General features: G+C 46.4%; 7 protein-coding genes across 7 annotated transcripts; 4 read left to right on the top strand and 3 right to left on the bottom strand.

Annotated features, from left to right (window-relative positions):
- Window positions 1-259: 259 nt before the first annotated feature.
- F4807DRAFT_413087 (uncharacterized protein) lies at window positions 260-2,539 on the top strand. The gene is made up of 3 exons (XM_047996838.1): window positions 260-726; window positions 776-1,122; window positions 1,172-2,539. Exons 1-3 carry the CDS (start codon window positions 340-342, stop codon window positions 2,139-2,141), a joined length of 1,704 nt encoding a protein of 567 aa, XP_047857677.1. The 5' UTR covers window positions 260-339; the 3' UTR covers window positions 2,142-2,539.
- A 2-nt stretch (window positions 2,540-2,541) lies between these two features.
- Window positions 2,542-3,345, bottom strand: F4807DRAFT_413085 (uncharacterized protein). The gene has a single exon (XM_047996837.1). It carries the CDS (start codon window positions 3,098-3,100, stop codon window positions 2,618-2,620), a length of 483 nt encoding a protein of 160 aa, XP_047857676.1. The 5' UTR covers window positions 3,101-3,345; the 3' UTR covers window positions 2,542-2,617.
- Window positions 3,346-4,290: 945 nt separating this feature from the next.
- F4807DRAFT_457240 (uncharacterized protein) lies at window positions 4,291-4,617 on the top strand (the record flags this gene model as incomplete). Its single annotated transcript, XM_048001010.1, has 1 exon — window positions 4,291-4,617. The coding sequence occupies one exon, from the start codon at window positions 4,291-4,293 to the stop codon at window positions 4,615-4,617; it is 327 nt and encodes a 108-aa protein (XP_047857675.1).
- Window positions 4,618-5,784: 1,167 nt separating this feature from the next.
- Window positions 5,785-7,038, bottom strand: F4807DRAFT_457239 (fido domain-containing protein; the record flags this gene model as incomplete). Its single annotated transcript, XM_048001009.1, has 1 exon — window positions 5,785-7,038. One exon carries the CDS (start codon window positions 7,036-7,038, stop codon window positions 5,785-5,787), a length of 1,254 nt encoding a protein of 417 aa, XP_047857674.1.
- A 1,689-nt stretch (window positions 7,039-8,727) lies between these two features.
- Window positions 8,728-11,053, top strand: F4807DRAFT_413082 (uncharacterized protein). The gene has a single exon (XM_047996836.1). The coding sequence runs from the start codon at window positions 8,927-8,929 to the stop codon at window positions 10,568-10,570; it is 1,644 nt and encodes a 547-aa protein (XP_047857673.1). The 5' UTR covers window positions 8,728-8,926; the 3' UTR covers window positions 10,571-11,053.
- F4807DRAFT_413081 (putative flavin-containing polyamine oxidase) lies at window positions 11,054-13,816 on the top strand. The gene is made up of 4 exons (XM_047996835.1): window positions 11,054-12,031; window positions 12,187-12,819; window positions 12,886-13,297; window positions 13,365-13,816. Exons 1-4 carry the CDS (start codon window positions 11,800-11,802, stop codon window positions 13,705-13,707), a joined length of 1,620 nt encoding a protein of 539 aa, XP_047857672.1. The 5' UTR covers window positions 11,054-11,799; the 3' UTR covers window positions 13,708-13,816.
- F4807DRAFT_471605 (uncharacterized protein) lies at window positions 13,597-14,871 on the bottom strand (the record flags this gene model as incomplete). The annotated part of the gene is made up of 1 exon (XM_048002936.1): window positions 13,597-14,871. One exon carries the CDS (start codon window positions 14,869-14,871, stop codon window positions 13,897-13,899), a length of 975 nt encoding a protein of 324 aa, XP_047857671.1. The 3' UTR covers window positions 13,597-13,896.
- Window positions 14,872-15,332: the final 461 nt, after the last annotated feature.

Here is a 15,332-nt window from a genome sequence, read left to right as displayed (position 1 = left end):
CAGCAAATGATATTTTCAAGTGGTGGTAAAGAAGGGCGAAGCAGGTAGCCTGTGCCGGCAATGCCCCCTCGTAAGGTACCTGGACTCACTGTATTGTAGGGGCACACACAGCCAATAGTAATATGTAAGACACGCAAATGCATCTCATAGGTTGTTGCCTTTTGCCAGTTGAAGAGATAATACCTCTAAGCTAAGAGGATAACTTAGTTACCTAAACCCCCGATTCAATTAATCCTCTAGATTTCCACTTCTCATTTACTCTGAATATATAGGTACCTATTCTACGGTAGAGTTATTCAAAACGAACTCACCTGGGCACTCGTTGTTGAAATTAAGGCTATGGCAGATCCATTGTCACTGGCCCTCGGGATCGCTCCCCTTTGTGTCACTGCGATCGGTATTTTAATCCAGTTATCATCCAAGATAAAGCTCCTGCGTCGCCATGGTAAGGAGATTGAGCAAATCCGGAAGAAATTTGAAATCCAACGGGGTTATTTTCTGGATGAAATCCATCTACTCCTTCTCAATATACTTGACCGCCGGATAGTTTCCGCCATGATAAGAGATCAAAAGCATCCAATATGGCAGGACAAAGGACTCGAGAAAAGTCTAAGATCTTATTTGGGCCACAAATATGATCGGTTCCAAGAGATTCTCAACGAAGCGCGGGAAACGATGGAAGACCTCCTGGTGAAAATCTCCACATTTACTCAACCTGAAACTGCAGTATGATAAATTTATAGAAGTTTAAGAGCTACAGGCTGACCTTTAGTAGGTGCCACTGTGGAAATCTATCCGGGATGCATTCCGAATTGCTTTCAAGAAGCAAGATTACCTAGATTATATCGAAATGCTGAAAGGGTCGAACACAGAGATGCGAATGGTCCGAGAGATGATCCCAAAGATAAAGAACTATCCCGTAGCAACAAACCTCCTTTCGTTACCCTCTGGGTACGAGATAGTCCAAGATATGTCTCTGTCTCTGTATGATTTACTGCAGACTAGGGCATCCTGCGATACCGGCGTTGATACTCAACATAATATGAAGCTCCTATTGAATTCCACGGACGAGAAGAGCCCAAAGATAAATTTATTTTTCGAGCATAAGCTGCAGTTGCAAGGGTATAGTGAAACACTCCAGCTGTACACCACAATCCTAATAGTGCAATAGGAAATTATTACCGATTTACGCAAGCTGCGAGGACCTGGCTCACAGTGGTTCCGGTATATCACTCTCCGACTCGAGCTGCGAGGTTAGCCAAACTCCAAGGCGACCGCGTATCCGCGATAAAGTTCATAGTCACCATCTCGTAACAGGCCAGTCAAATGTTCCCTGCCTGAATGACCATGGCAAACAGGATGATGAAAATCTGGCAAAAGCAGGCTTCAGTTGTGGGAAATTGATTCTTCGCTCTGTGGCTTTCTCGAAATCCTCACCACAATCTTTTGGTTTTCTCGACATTAAGGGCAATCAAAGGCTTGTCCTATATCCGGGCCTACAGGGGTTAGAAGTGAATCCCAGTCAATACACGCCCATTCCTCTCACTGATTATCTACGATTTCCCGTATACGACGTTGTCTCGGATACGGACCGCATCAAACTCGGAATCACCTTAGTGAAATCTATGCTAAAATATAATTCAACACCGTGGTGGCCCCGAGAGTCCACACTCGGGCAAGTCTACATCTTCCACAATGGAGGTAGAGATATATCTCCATATATTGATACCTTACATCTTTTAATCCAGGTTAGAATGGCTTCATCTGCAATGGAAACTGTCAACTTGGCACCCACACCCCCAAATGGAGAAGATTGTCTTCCTGACTGCCCACTTTCAGAGCCAGTTCAAGATGCTATGGAGAACTACGGCATAAGGAATTTAACCCTATATGGCCTTGGAGTAGCACTTATACAAATTGGACTATGGTCTGATATCCCATGGGGAGACCACGTACTGGTCCGTAAAACGGTAGCGCATCTCCCCTGTTTTGGGAAGAGGTACAAGAAGGTGGTTTCCAAACTGATTAACTGCGACTTCGGCCTAGGCACGGAAGATTTGAACGACCCGGAGCTTCGGTCCGCTATTTTTAACGACATTATAGGAGAGCTAGAGTCGCTGCTCCGCACATTGATTATATGATTAGATGCTATTCCGTCTACATAACAGGGACAAATCCACAGCCAAATTTCATTCTTGCAATATTTTGTTGGTTCCTATAATCAGATGGGAATAGCATACTACATATTATCATTGACGACAAACCTGTATTACTAGACAAAAGGGGGGTTACTAGCGTTGAACGTCGGTAAAACAGTTGGATATCTAAGCACCTACCTATCTTAGGTAGGTAAACTATCCTGCGACAATAATTATATGACAAAACGTATAATATACCTAGGCATGTATAGGTAACACTGAATTAATTTCATAATTAGCCTCACCCTTATAATCGTTAATTGAAGAATTCGCCTAGTATTTTGAATACGTTACCTATTTAAAGGGGCGGCTTAAGTTCATTACTAAACCGAGAGGATCGCAATTCTCCAGAAATATCATCAATTCAAATAGCTTCATCTATCCTATATAAGCTAGTGGCACCTTGCATCTTCTTTCCTTCACAGGAAGACTGCCATGAGAACAAGAGAGACTGCGGTAGCCAAGCTGGAAAGCACTGACGCTGTAACATGCCCGGCACCTAATGACTCATCCACTTTGTAGATTGTGGTAGCAACTTGGACCTTGTCCAGGTTTTCGAGCCCATCTACTCGAAGAACCAATTTCTCACCTCCTTCGAAAGTACCAAGCCGACGCTCGTTTCCTTCTCTTGTATCACCGTCGGGGTAGTCAACAAAACTGAATGTCCATCTGTCGTCGGAAAGCTTGAAAGGTACTTTATCGCCAACGGTGATGCGGATATATTTGCCGGAGGACTTTGTCGGAACTGTATCTTCGTGGTAGTCTGAGCAGGGTATCCAGTCATTATTTTCCCATTTCTTCGGATCCTTGGGTTTAACCTGGACTGAGTATCCGCTTTGGAGGTTCTCATAACGGACCGTCTCGCATGTATTGTTGACGACTTGAACGATTTTGATAGTCATATTGTGAGAACTCGCGGGTTCGCAGTTGGTAACGTGCTTCGAATTTTGATGTAATGTTGGTGATTGATAAACAGTATCTCGATAACTAAGGTTGACTTGGCGTTCTTCAACAGATGTCCGTGGTTTCGTTTACATGTATACTTCGTCGGGGCATATTAGACTGAAGGACGCTATGGCTTTATAAACAGAGGGTTATGGCCGTGCATGATTTCTTTGACTCGCGAATCCAGTTGGTGCTGCAGCAGCATATCATGGTAACACTATGACTTTACACCTGCATTCGTCGCCATAATTGCGACTATGGCCAATCTTCTGCCCAGTGGTCAGAACGATAACCTTTGGTTACAGCTGCCAAGTGGGATACTTTGCAGTGAATGTTTACATCATTACTCCTTTAAGATATAAAATGCGAGCTGAAATCGTATAGTCCGGAAAAACGGCAGATAATAGCTTACCGGAAAATAAAGTAGCCTATAGGCTTGGGAAGTGATACCAGCTGAAATTATACAAATCCGGAAACACATTAGATAATTTGGAACGCAGCTGAAAATAAAACTACCTCGTGCAGGCCTTTCTGATGACCTGGCAATACAAAACGAAGAATTCCAGCTGAAATCTTGCCAATCTTATACAATCTGAAAATGCGCACATGCCGGACGCAGAGGAAGCGATGGGGATGCAGCTATTAGGAACTAGTGTCACAATATTGAGGTACGATATGTTTAGATTATTGGGTTAAAACTATTATCCGACTAGTATATACCTGCATAGTATAGAAAAATACCATTCAATAGGAATATGAGCAGCGCGTAAGCGCCGAATATCGGATATTGGGTAGAGAATAGATATCCCCTTCCAATAGAAACGAAGAAATCAAGGACCTCAAGACCCAAGAGAATTATTATATTGAATTGAACTATTGTTCCAAGCTATTATCACCTTGTCACAGCTAGCAAAGCTGTTTTCAGAAATCTCATCGATTATTCACCAAGTATATATAGAACTTAACATTCCCAAGCTAGAAAGCAAGACACAGAAACACCAGCACTCTTAACCTACTACAGAGACAAAGCTAGCTTACTACTTGACCCTTCGCTCTACTTATTACCCAGGCCTAAACAGGTAAATTCAAAGACTCCAAACAAGAGCTGCCAACATGTTGACTTCCAATAGGGAAACTCACTATCATCATGAACAACAAGCTCCACGTTTGGCTTGAGGAGAAACCGCATTCGGTGGAGGGCCATACTGCGAAATGCACCCTCTATTTCAAAGATAGGCAGGTCTGGGGACCTGTCCATTGTCACGGCAATACCGAACAGCTCAGGGATGCAATTCAGAAAGCAGATGACCGCTTCGCCCTTACGGTTGAACCGAGGTCCAAATCGGTCGAAGGTCATATACGCTATATCAGCGTCAAGTCTCATGGGAACGTTCTTCTGGATAAGTTATCTACTCATGACAACATGGAGGGGCTGGTTACGGTCATTGAAGCTCTTCTAAATGTTCTAGGTTAGGACTGGATGTATTTACAAGAAAGAACAACCAAGGTGGTTGCGAGTTGAGGCTGGGTGTAGGATAGTAGGGTCGAGTTCTTAACTTGGTCGGGCAAGAGTGGCAGGCAGCTGAGACACATTCCTTTCAATTTTAGCATAGACAGGTTAAATTGAATGGAATTGGGTTGTAGCGAGTCAGATAGATTGCTAGTTCAATAAGTCTCTTTCCAACGCAGCAAGTAAGAGGAAACATTACCCTATTAGTAATGCGACAACGATGTGTAGTAAGGAGCAGACATCGTAATTTCTACCAAGTGAGCCCTTTTCACGTTGAGAAAAACAAGGAAGAGACTTGAGCGTTGTTGACCATAGTATTAATTAAGGTCAATACCACTAACAAAGAAAACGGTCATTCAAGAGATATGTCGCCAAAGGAGTCACCCAACTGACGAATTTACCTTACATAATACCACGAGGTAGATCTAAAAAAAGAAAACAAGAGCATCAGTCTGGTAAATGACTTCATCCTCCATGAACACCATACTTTTGATCTCTCGCTCCCTGTAGTTTGTAGCCTTTGTGCAGTCTCAAGTACACGTTCCCTCCGACATTAGAAGATACAGGTCGGTGTTTCGAGTCGTAACGCAGTTTCGCCAGATGTCACGAGGCGGAACCAAAGGGCTAGGGAATGACGATGTTATTGCGCGAAGACCTCTAACTACTCCCTTCCAGGGGATACGGTATACATACATAGGTAGGTAGATCTTTGTTTATCTACAGCCAAAAGCCAACTACCAACAGGGCAGCCTCGTATAAACCAACCCCCGATCCTTCTGGGCTACTAGCTAATCCTGGCGAGACCTCTGGCTATCAGCTCTCACAGAGGAGGCCTCTGACAAATATGAAGCACAAACAATACATGATTTTATTATGATTATCCCCAATATCATTTATATAAGTAGTGATATTTTAAACCGAACTTTTATACGGAATGTTTAAATATAATTTACCTACCTTTTAACCCTTGGTTAAGGCTAAGGTTTACTGCCATTGAAAGAGGTATCGATTACATGGAATAAAGCACCCTTATTTATTATAACAACATGGTTAATAATAATAATAATAATAATTGTTTAAGCCGATCTAATAATAAATGCAGCATCCTATAGTATACCATTCGCAACTTTTCTACTGCTTCGTCTCGTCCTTCGATACCCATGCCCACAAATGCTCCAGCGTCCCTTTGCATTTTCTTAGTGTGAATCTTGCGAGTTCACGATGTCCCCGTTTCTCCTCTTCTGCGACCTCCATGTCCTCTTCATGAAACTTTTTGTTTCCTCGTCTTGCTAGATCCAAGTACTCTTCTCTCTCGTTGTCGGAGCCACCAAACGTGCTCACATGGCCTGCATATTTTAAAAGAAGGACATTCAACAAAATCCGGCACATCCGACCATTTCCATCGCCAAATGGATGGATACAAACAAGGCGGTGGCAATATCTGTTGGCCATGTCGAATGGATCCACCGTCTTTGACTCCTCCGCCAATATCATGTCGTTCGTTAAGTCTTCCACGAAAGCCTTCATGTAGTCTTCGACTACGGATGCCCGTATGAATATGGATTTTGACCTCATATCCTTCCCATGTCTGGCCGCGATTTCCCATGTCCGATAGTCTCCCGGACTGCCGGCGTCCTCTCCCAGAACGCCACCAAAACATAACTTCCGGTGAACCTCCTTTAGGAAGTTCTCTGTGATTTGTTGACCATCCAGTACGACATGGTCAATTGCATAATTCAATGCGTGGGCATGGTTTATGACTTCTTGCCGGCTTCTTACCACGTCGTCAAACGTGCTTGGCCTCTTCAAGGCCAGAAGAGCGGCTCGTGCGGCCTCGTATTCCGCACTCCTTGCTTCCACATAAGCCTTGACTTCTTCTCCTCTAAATATCCTTCGGCAAAGCTTTTCTGTTATGTCGAAATCGGACCCAAGCGTTTCTATATAGTTGGATCCGTAGACAAGTTCAACCAGATTATCTTCGATTTTAGCCCAGAGAGCGGCGGTTTCTTTGCCAAATCTTCCAGACTTATTTTTCACAGTTTGGATGATTGTCGCGGGATCTTCCGAGAAATCGTTGTTGTTGGCCTCTTCTCGAAGGTAGTCAGCGATACGAATGGTGAGGTCGACTTCTTCCCCTGAGTTTCCCCGAATGCTCAACCATCTCGGCCAACCCTTGCGCATTGATGCTTTCAGCTTCGGAATTGTTTTCGCCAATGACTTCGTGGGAGATTTAGTGGGTGACGCAGATGGTGATGATGTGGAATGGGGTTGACGAGTGGGCGATGTGTGTATCCGAAGTTCCGGGAATATGTTCGTGAGGCTCTGTCTTTTGCCTTTTGCCTTCTTTGAAGGAGAGCCGGAAAACTCGCTTGATGATTGCTCCATAGTATCGTAAGACAATCGGCAATTCAATTGATAACGGAGTAAATTCCGACTTCAATGTAAACAAATTCGATCTCAGAGTGAATCGAATAACTAATTAACGTAATTGAAGTTGCGAAATTGAGAATTACCTATCTACGTTGTTGTTCTCCGAAGTTGGGTTATGGTTCGTCGTGACAGGTTTGGATAGACTTAGAGATGGCTATGCAATTTAAATGCGAATTAACCAGGGTTTCGGAGATGGGATGGTAGAAGAATGGAAGCTTCGGATGAAAAGTTATATCAGCAAGCTCGACAGAGATAGTTTACGCTTGGGTGCATGAACTAAAACGCCTCAGTCACAGGATGTTAATATAGATTGTCAATGGAGTTGTTCTGTAGGGCTACAAACACTAAAACTACGTTGCCACCATGCAATTTAACATGAACAGTATCCAGGTAGGTAGATACATACCTAAGGAGACATCTCTTGGTGAATAAATTAAAGCCAATTATTTACCTGCTTTATTAACAAGCTATGTAGTTGAGTTCCCTCAAAATTTCGTCCATATCGTGGACATATCGTGGAATGGGAATCATTGATGTGGCTTAATCTTAAGCATCTCCTGAACTTAATGTTGCTGATTTTTTGGTTAAGCTATCCACATGAATACTTTGCTGGATGAACCATATTTCCGCTATTATCTTTAGAGAAGGCATGAGGGTGGTATCTGAGTTTCGTGGCAACAAGAGTCTTACATATCGCACTTTTGAATAATACCATGGGGTAGATAAAGTTTCTTCCAAGCCTCCAATCTAAATGATGCTCGCTTGGGCTTATACCACTTGGAATCTACAGTGGAATAATTGAACTTACCGGTATCTCGGTAGCTCAAACGAAGATATTTGATGTTAAGAAATGGCGACTTTTTATGGTGTTTTCAAATGATAATACGTAAATATCATTACAAACTACTACCCATATGTGGTACTCACGGTTTTTGTTACTCCTTAATACCTAGGTAAGTAGTTATAAAATATATTCGCCCCCGTGAATTAAAGGTAGGCTAGGAAAAGGAGCTCGTATATTAATAAGCAAACAAGAGAAAGGGGGATAAATGAAATTACGAGCATTAATAATTTATCCCTTTTCCGTTCCTCCGTTCTTATTAGTTTTATCGTTTTAATCGAAGGACTTATATTTTGGATTTTCTTTTCAATAAAGGCAAGGAATTTCGATCAGGTAGGGATGTTTTTAAAGTAATAAGGCGTCAATGAGGCTTCAAAGACCCATACCCATAAAAGGGGTGCCTCAGCCGAAAACGAGACGTACGTAAGCTACACTTACTAGGTACCTAGTACTATCTTAATAGTCAGATATGCAATACTAGATAACTCGCGTCATCGCATAAGCATATAATGCGCTTACAACTTCAATGATCTGCATTAAACAGCTTGCCATATCTGCGTATATGAATATACTACTATCAGAACTAGGAGCTGATCAATTCTTCAACGGCCCTGTAAAACTTCCCAAAGTCAAACTTGGAACTTTTGATGTTTATTCAAACCTAACTTTTGAATACTCTCAGGATCTCATTGATCATCAAAATACACCGCTCATTTATCCTAGGCAACTTACCAAAGAAATCGTGAAATAAGCAAGATCGAAGGCTTCTAATTCAATGCGATTGAATTATCGAATCCTCTGCATGGCCCGATAAGCAAGTACCTTGTATCGAGTGACGCGTAATACAAAGTAAGCTAGCGAACCACGTCGACGATGATCATGAGGTAGGTTGGGACATCCCAAATTAATTTATTTATGTTTTGTTCTTCTTGTGTTTTTCTGTATGTTTCGTGTACTACGCTATTTTGTTGCTTTGGAACAAGCGACTCTTGACAATTTCTAATGAGGATGGTCTTAACTACTTCGAACCGGCTGGCAGCGCTGGTTCTAGCGGTGACCTCGCTTGGCTTCAGCAGTGCTGGATCTCAGAAGAGCTTTGGTCCAACGCTCGAAAGCGCCCGCGAGAATGGACTTCAAATCTTCAACTCCGTTCACGATGCGATGCGCCAGTTCGGATCATCCTTACACCACAATGGGATGTCATTATATCCTGGAGTCATTCCGAAGGGTGTCCTCTTGTACCATGGAACTCATACCAAGGAAATACCAAAAGGTTCCGAATGGCTCGCATTTGAAATAGAGCACGCGGAGGGGTTTGCTCGCGGTGGTCCCCCGGGTCCCGGGCCTGGTCCTAATCATACAGACGGAAGAACACATCGAGGCCCTCGAGGTCCTCCAATGGGCATGGCAATGCAGGACGGACATCACCCGCCTGACCGTCCTCCACGTTCAAGAGAACCGGGCCATCTACACATCTATCAAGCAGTGCGCCCGCTCAATGTGCTATATATAGATGGCATGGCTGCCGGTAAAACTGATGCGGGGACGACAGACACGCAGGATATCCTACTATTAGGCAATAAGAGCCATGACGGTTGGGAAGAGAGGTCAAGAGCCGATAAGTTATGCATACTAGCTCAAGATTGGAAGATCGACGGGTTTATCCGCATGGAGCCCGGTTTCGAGATTATATACTGCGACTTTACGGACGGCCTCAAGCTTCTGTCCGCCAATAAACGACCAGCCATGGACAACCCCGGTTCAGAGGATAGTAACGGCATTTCAGGATTTGAGTGGGCGAGGGCAGCTTCGCAGCGCTACAATGACATTGGATCATCGCGTGTCATACTCGACTACTCCTCCGTGGTGTCGGCATTCTTTTACCCGATCAATCTCACGAACCCGGATCCGAAGAGACCTGAGCTGCCTAGACTGATAGGAGCGAGCAGTGAAGAGCTGGACGTTGTGAGGGAACACGTCGCCGAGTCAATAGCCCGATCGATATCACACCTGCAATCTCCCATAGATTGGCAAGGAGTCTCGGATATGATCGTTACTCGATACGTTAAACGCCTACCCTTCATCGCCCAAACGGATTCCATCGACATCATAAAGGCCGAATTGAACGGCCTTTTGAACATATACATCGACTATGCCGAGACCGACGTTGGATTCGCAGGCGCACGGCAACGCTGCGCCGAGTTCTTCCTCCAGCCAGTCCAGCCACGAACCTCGGAGGACAAACTCGTATATGCGGCATTCGAGAAGACAACCTCCACGATCTGCGCCGCGCTCTTCAAAGCCCGCGAGATTGTCATCGAGGACCCGGACGCAGACGAGCCAGTTGCGATGCATGCTACCAAGCAAATCATCGGCTCGCTGGTAAAATCCCTGGGCTGGTCGAACTTCAAGGACTGCGGCGTGTGTAAAGCTGATGAGGTATGTTTCATTGCCATGTGGCCGATGGGAAATATCGAGGATCATTACAGCCCGAGCTGTCTGAACTACACAGCCATGGGACACGGCCGCAACAGTTACTGGAGGTCCCTGGGAGGATTTCCTCATGGGCCGCCACCACAGCCGTCGGCCTGTGCGGATGGGCAGGCATGTGGAGAACACGAAGACCTGGGGAATGAGGAGCTATGATGGCGAGGTTGCCAGGCACATCGGAAGATTAACCAGCCCTTCATTTCACGTTACTTGAATATACCCCATCCATGGTCTTCGCATCTGGTTACCTATTTGGTGTCACAACATCTCGGTATTGAGACTAGCTGCTTGGCCAGGAATATCAGTCCGCAGCTACTACCGCGTGTCGTTGATGAGGCGTACCTTGGCCGGCATTTTTACTTGTCATATCCAATTTCGAATACCAGACATTATTTCAGAGGGCCTTTTTATGGTAAATACAAGTAGGTAGGCTGTTGTTAGAATTGCTTTTTTTCAAGTGGAAGTCGGATCAGCTGGTTTCTATGATATCCATTGAATAACATTCCCTTCTGCTTTTGCTGTTTTATTTGCTTGCTTGGTACCACTGCCCCTCTCGGCGTCACGTTAAGATGGGACTGGCCTAGAAGATACCCAAACATAGCCACAAGATATTCAGTTGAAATTCGTATTATTCGTACAATTCCTAGCTGAGAATGCTAGTGTAACTCGTACTAGGCGATTATGACCTGATGCGCATGTTCCCGAACCCTCGGCCACAACCTTTGAGGCATCCATGCGATTAAGATCGTCATAAGGCCATTAACCCCAAATACTCTTATCTCTGGCACGATGCGGCCATGAAGTTGGAGTTCAATTCCAAGCCAGGCATCTACCATGTAGTTGATAAATTCAAGCATAATCCTTATCCCGGCGCGGTTCCAATTACCTAATCATCAACAACAGGTTATATAAAATCCCCAGGTCCGCGATGACGAAGCACCTAGGCCGACAATAGTCTAACGTCCCGCATAGAGTTGCCCAGATCGGTTTATCAGTGGAACAGGGCTAAGGCGTACCCAGGTTAGTGTAATCGGTACCTGAACGCGACGGAGAGCTGCTCGAAATCGCCTAGCCCCGCGCCGGAAAAGGGCCAAGGATCGTAACGCAGCGCAGATCGCGTAGGTGAGATATCGGAAATTCATATCACAGCTCTCAGGTGAGGTCAGCCAGCCTCCGCTGCCGCGGTAATCTTACTTATCGGCTGTTGCGGAGGGGGAGGATGAGAATGCTGTGATATAAATTGTTGCCGTTGTTCGTTCGTTTTTTTGGGCCAGCTGCGAAGAGCGAAGCGTCTTGTCGTTGCACTTCAACAGCAGCTTACCACTCTCTAAGTACGCCCCGCCAATAACGACTTCTTTTCGTTGCGAGGACGTCAATACATCACGATGAGATTTACGGACAGGCGATTGCTCGCCGCGTGTTGCGCGCTCGTCGCGCCTCTCGGATGTACTGCTAGAGTGATTGAGCGTGGAGGACATAATGCGACAGAGTGCCGTAAGACGACCGTCGCGGTTCTCGGCGCGGGAGTTGCCGGTATCACGGCAGCTCAGGCGCTGTCGAACGCGTCGGTGTCGGATTTCCTGATCATCGATCGCAATGACTACATCGGAGGTCGCGGTATGCTCAAATTCTCATAGATATTCCAGATTTCACTTTCTTCCCTCATTTCGCAAGGTCAATGGAGCCGAAATTCTTGAAATTCAATCCAATGCCTTGGAAAATTAACAACAGACGAGAAGTTGCATTGTGCTAACTCCAATGCTGAAATCTAGTGAGGCACACGAACTTCGGCAAAAAGCCCGACGGAACCCCCTACGTGGTTGAGCTCGGCGCCAACTGGGTACAGGGTCTCGGTTCCGAGGGCGGCCCGGAAAACCCGGTCTGGACGCTGACGAAGAAGTACGGCGTGAACAACACCTACTCCAACTACAGCTCCATCCTTACGTACGACGAGACCGGCGCCAACGACTACAGCGACCTATTTGACTCGTTCGAAAATGCATACGGCACGTTGGAGCAGGACGCAGGATACATCCTCACACAGAACCTGCAGGACACGAGCATTCGTGCCGGCCTAAGCCTTGCTGGTTGGAAGCCCAAGAAGGACATGCACGCACAGGCCCTCGAATGGTGGGAGTGGGATTGGGAAACCTCTTACCCACCCGAGCAGAGCGGAGAACTGTTCGGTATTACCGGATACAATTTAACATATTACCAATTCAGCGACGCCAACAACTTTGTCTGGGACCAGAGGGGTTTCAACACGTGGGTGATCGGTGAGGCGTATGAGTTCCTTAAGGAGAATGACCCGAGGCTCCTGCTAGAGACTGTCGTGAAGGGGATCACGTACGGCCCCGAGGGCGTCATTGTTCAGCTCGAGGACGGCGGATGCATCGAAGCTCAACGTTAGTTGCCCCGTTCTTTTTCTCTCTTCCACGATAAGCATTTTTTACTAATTTAACGGGCGATAGACGCTATCACAACATTTTCTGTCGGAGTCTTGCAGAACGAGGTGGTCGAATTCGACCCACCACTACCGCAGTGGAAACGCGCGGCAATCGAGCAATTCCAGATGGGTACATACACCAAGATCTTCCTGCAGTTCAACGAGACCTTCTGGGACCGAGACACCCAGTTCTTCCTATACGCCGATCCCGACACGCGGGGCTACTATCCCGTTTGGCAGTCGCTCTCGGCCCCTGGCTTCATCGAGGAATCCAACATCATCTTCGTAACGGTGGTCGGCGACAAGTCATACCATGTTGAGCAGCAATCGGACGAGGTGACCAAGGCGGAGGTTATGGCGGTTATCCGTGCTATGTTCCCCGACATCGAGATCCCCGACCCGATCGACTTCATGTACCCACGATGGAGTCTAGAAGAGTAAGTCCCACAAAAGCAAACCCCGGAATTTCCGAATAATTGCAGTGAACTGACCATTTTCGCGAAGGTGGTCGTATGGCTCCTACAGCAACTGGCCCGTCGGCATGACGCTGGAGAAGCACCAGAACCTGCGCGCCAACTTGGACCGGCTCTGGTTTGCCGGCGAAGCCACCTCAGCGCAATACTACGGATTCCTGCACGGAGCCTGGTACGAGGGCCGCGACGTCGGAGAGCGCGTTGCCGGCCTGGTGAAGAAGACCAAGAGCCACCAATGCGATAGCAACTCGACGATCGGCTGCGGGACGATGACGGACTACAAGGTGCTCCACGGAACAACTTCTCTGAAGGAGTACACCGTGGCCAACGGATGGCCGGTAAGTAGTTTCCTGACATACGGTTATGAGGAGTGAAAACCGTGTGCGAGCGACCATATTTGTGACAATATGTACCTTGAATAATCCAAATTTCTAATCTGTTTGATAAACACATCAATTTTAATCAACCACTTTTATCGCAAACCATGAGCATCTGGACAGTAGACATCATGCCTCCAAACTGTGAGCGTAGGGTATCGTGAACCACCTCCACACTGCATGGCGTTATTTCCCCTCCGCCCAAAACCGGTCCAGCGCCTCCTGTCTCACCTCCCAAGCCCAATGGTGACAAGTCTGGTGAACAACAGGACTCACATCCCCTTTCTCTTCCCCATCTCCTTCATCGTCTCCTTCGTCTGTCACGCTCCGTACGCCCATCTGCACATACTTCCTAAGCAACGTCCTACGCCAGCGCCCCGTCTCCCCAACGCACTTCCGCCACCGACTAATCTGGCGCTCGTCATCCGCGCACCGCCGCCCGAGCCAGAAGCGGCAGTACCACTGGAACCAGCCGCGCACGTCGTGCTCGTGCGCGATCCACCCGGCCGCTTCCCACTCCTCGATGGACTGCCCGCAAGAAACGCCGTATTTGTTGACTTCGGGGTCGTAGGTCTCGTTAGTAAGGTACTTTTGCGCGTCGAGGCCTGAGGTCCAGGATAAAGGTAACTCGCGCCAGTCTTCGGAGATGGTGGTGTGCAGGTGGTGCGAGTAGAGGGGCCGCCAGTATGTGCCGCCGAAGGAACCTTCGCGGATTATGGCTTCGGGGGACTTGTTGGGGGTGAATTGGGGGTGCGATGCGAAGTGGTAGGTCCCTTCTACGTCGCGCGTTGGAGGGGGTTGTGTGGGAGTCCATGATGACCAATTTGCGATTAAGGCTTTAAGATCTTGGGTAGGCGACAGATGCGGACTTGGACTCCTAGGAACTGGTGCGCTTTTGTGAGATTTCCGCTTTGACAGAGACGGGTCTTGTTGAGCGTCTTCATTGTAAGTTGGCTGAGTTGATGTACTTGCAATTCGAGCTGATGTTCGTGTAGGTTGGCTGGTATGAAGCTTGCGACGTTTTGCAGCGGGCTGTTTCCGATCCGCGGTCTTTCGTCCCGCTTCATCCCTAGCAATGGAGCCAGTCTGGAGCCCGAGGTTCTTCACAAGCGCCTCATTTCGCTTTATATTCTCAAGTCGGCGAGCTTCGTATTCAGACATGATGACTTATAAGTTTCCAGTTACTTAAACAGTTGTTAATATGGGAAAAGTAAAAATTATATCCAAGACAGCTTCTTAGGAACGCCAAATACGTCATCTCCACAGTCTACCTCTAGTGCCAGCGCTAACCAATTATAGACAGTAAGTTGACTGCTAGGTACATGGTGATTTCCTATTAGGTCATGCTGTCTTAAATCTGATTGGCTACTGTTTTGTAAGGCAAAGCTGTTGTTAGACAATATCGTAGAATCAGAGGTATACGTGTTTGTGCTTGTTTAAGAATAATTGTTTAGAACTAAATATATATCCTCCTGAGGATTCTTTATCTACCGATAGAAAATGATCATTAACTACCTAGTACGTAGGTTCGCAGGGCAATTGTTCCTTGCAGTCATTAGGTAGGTAGACTTCTAGTCTTAGAGGTCTTTTCAGGATATGCTATCAATATATCATACTCATTA

The sequence above is a fragment of the Annulohypoxylon truncatum genome (genome assembly GCF_022578515.1).
Source record: "Annulohypoxylon truncatum strain CBS 140777 unplaced genomic scaffold F4807scaffold_5, whole genome shotgun sequence".
Taxonomy (NCBI): domain Eukaryota; kingdom Fungi; phylum Ascomycota; class Sordariomycetes; order Xylariales; family Hypoxylaceae; genus Annulohypoxylon; species Annulohypoxylon truncatum.
This window is presented reverse-complemented; position numbering and strand designations above follow the sequence as displayed.

Coding starts and splice junctions, on each gene's coding strand:
- F4807DRAFT_413087 (XM_047996838.1), top strand. CDS start 340: ATGGCAGATCCATTGTCACTGGCCCTCGGGATCGCTCCCCTTTGTGTC. Junction 727..775: donor TTACTCAACCTGAAACTGCA/GTATGATAAATT, acceptor GACCTTTAGTAG/GTGCCACTGTGGAAATCTAT. Junction 1,123..1,171: donor CATAAGCTGCAGTTGCAAGG/GTATAGTGAAAC, acceptor ATAGTGCAATAG/GAAATTATTACCGATTTACG.
- F4807DRAFT_413085 (XM_047996837.1), bottom strand. CDS start 3,100: ATGACTATCAAAATCGTTCAAGTCGTCAACAATACATGCGAGACGGTC.
- F4807DRAFT_413082 (XM_047996836.1), top strand. CDS start 8,927: ATGAGGATGGTCTTAACTACTTCGAACCGGCTGGCAGCGCTGGTTCTA.
- F4807DRAFT_413081 (XM_047996835.1), top strand. CDS start 11,800: ATGAGATTTACGGACAGGCGATTGCTCGCCGCGTGTTGCGCGCTCGTC. Junction 12,032..12,186: donor TGACTACATCGGAGGTCGCG/GTATGCTCAAAT, acceptor GCTGAAATCTAG/TGAGGCACACGAACTTCGGC. Junction 12,820..12,885: donor CGGATGCATCGAAGCTCAAC/GTTAGTTGCCCC, acceptor AACGGGCGATAG/ACGCTATCACAACATTTTCT.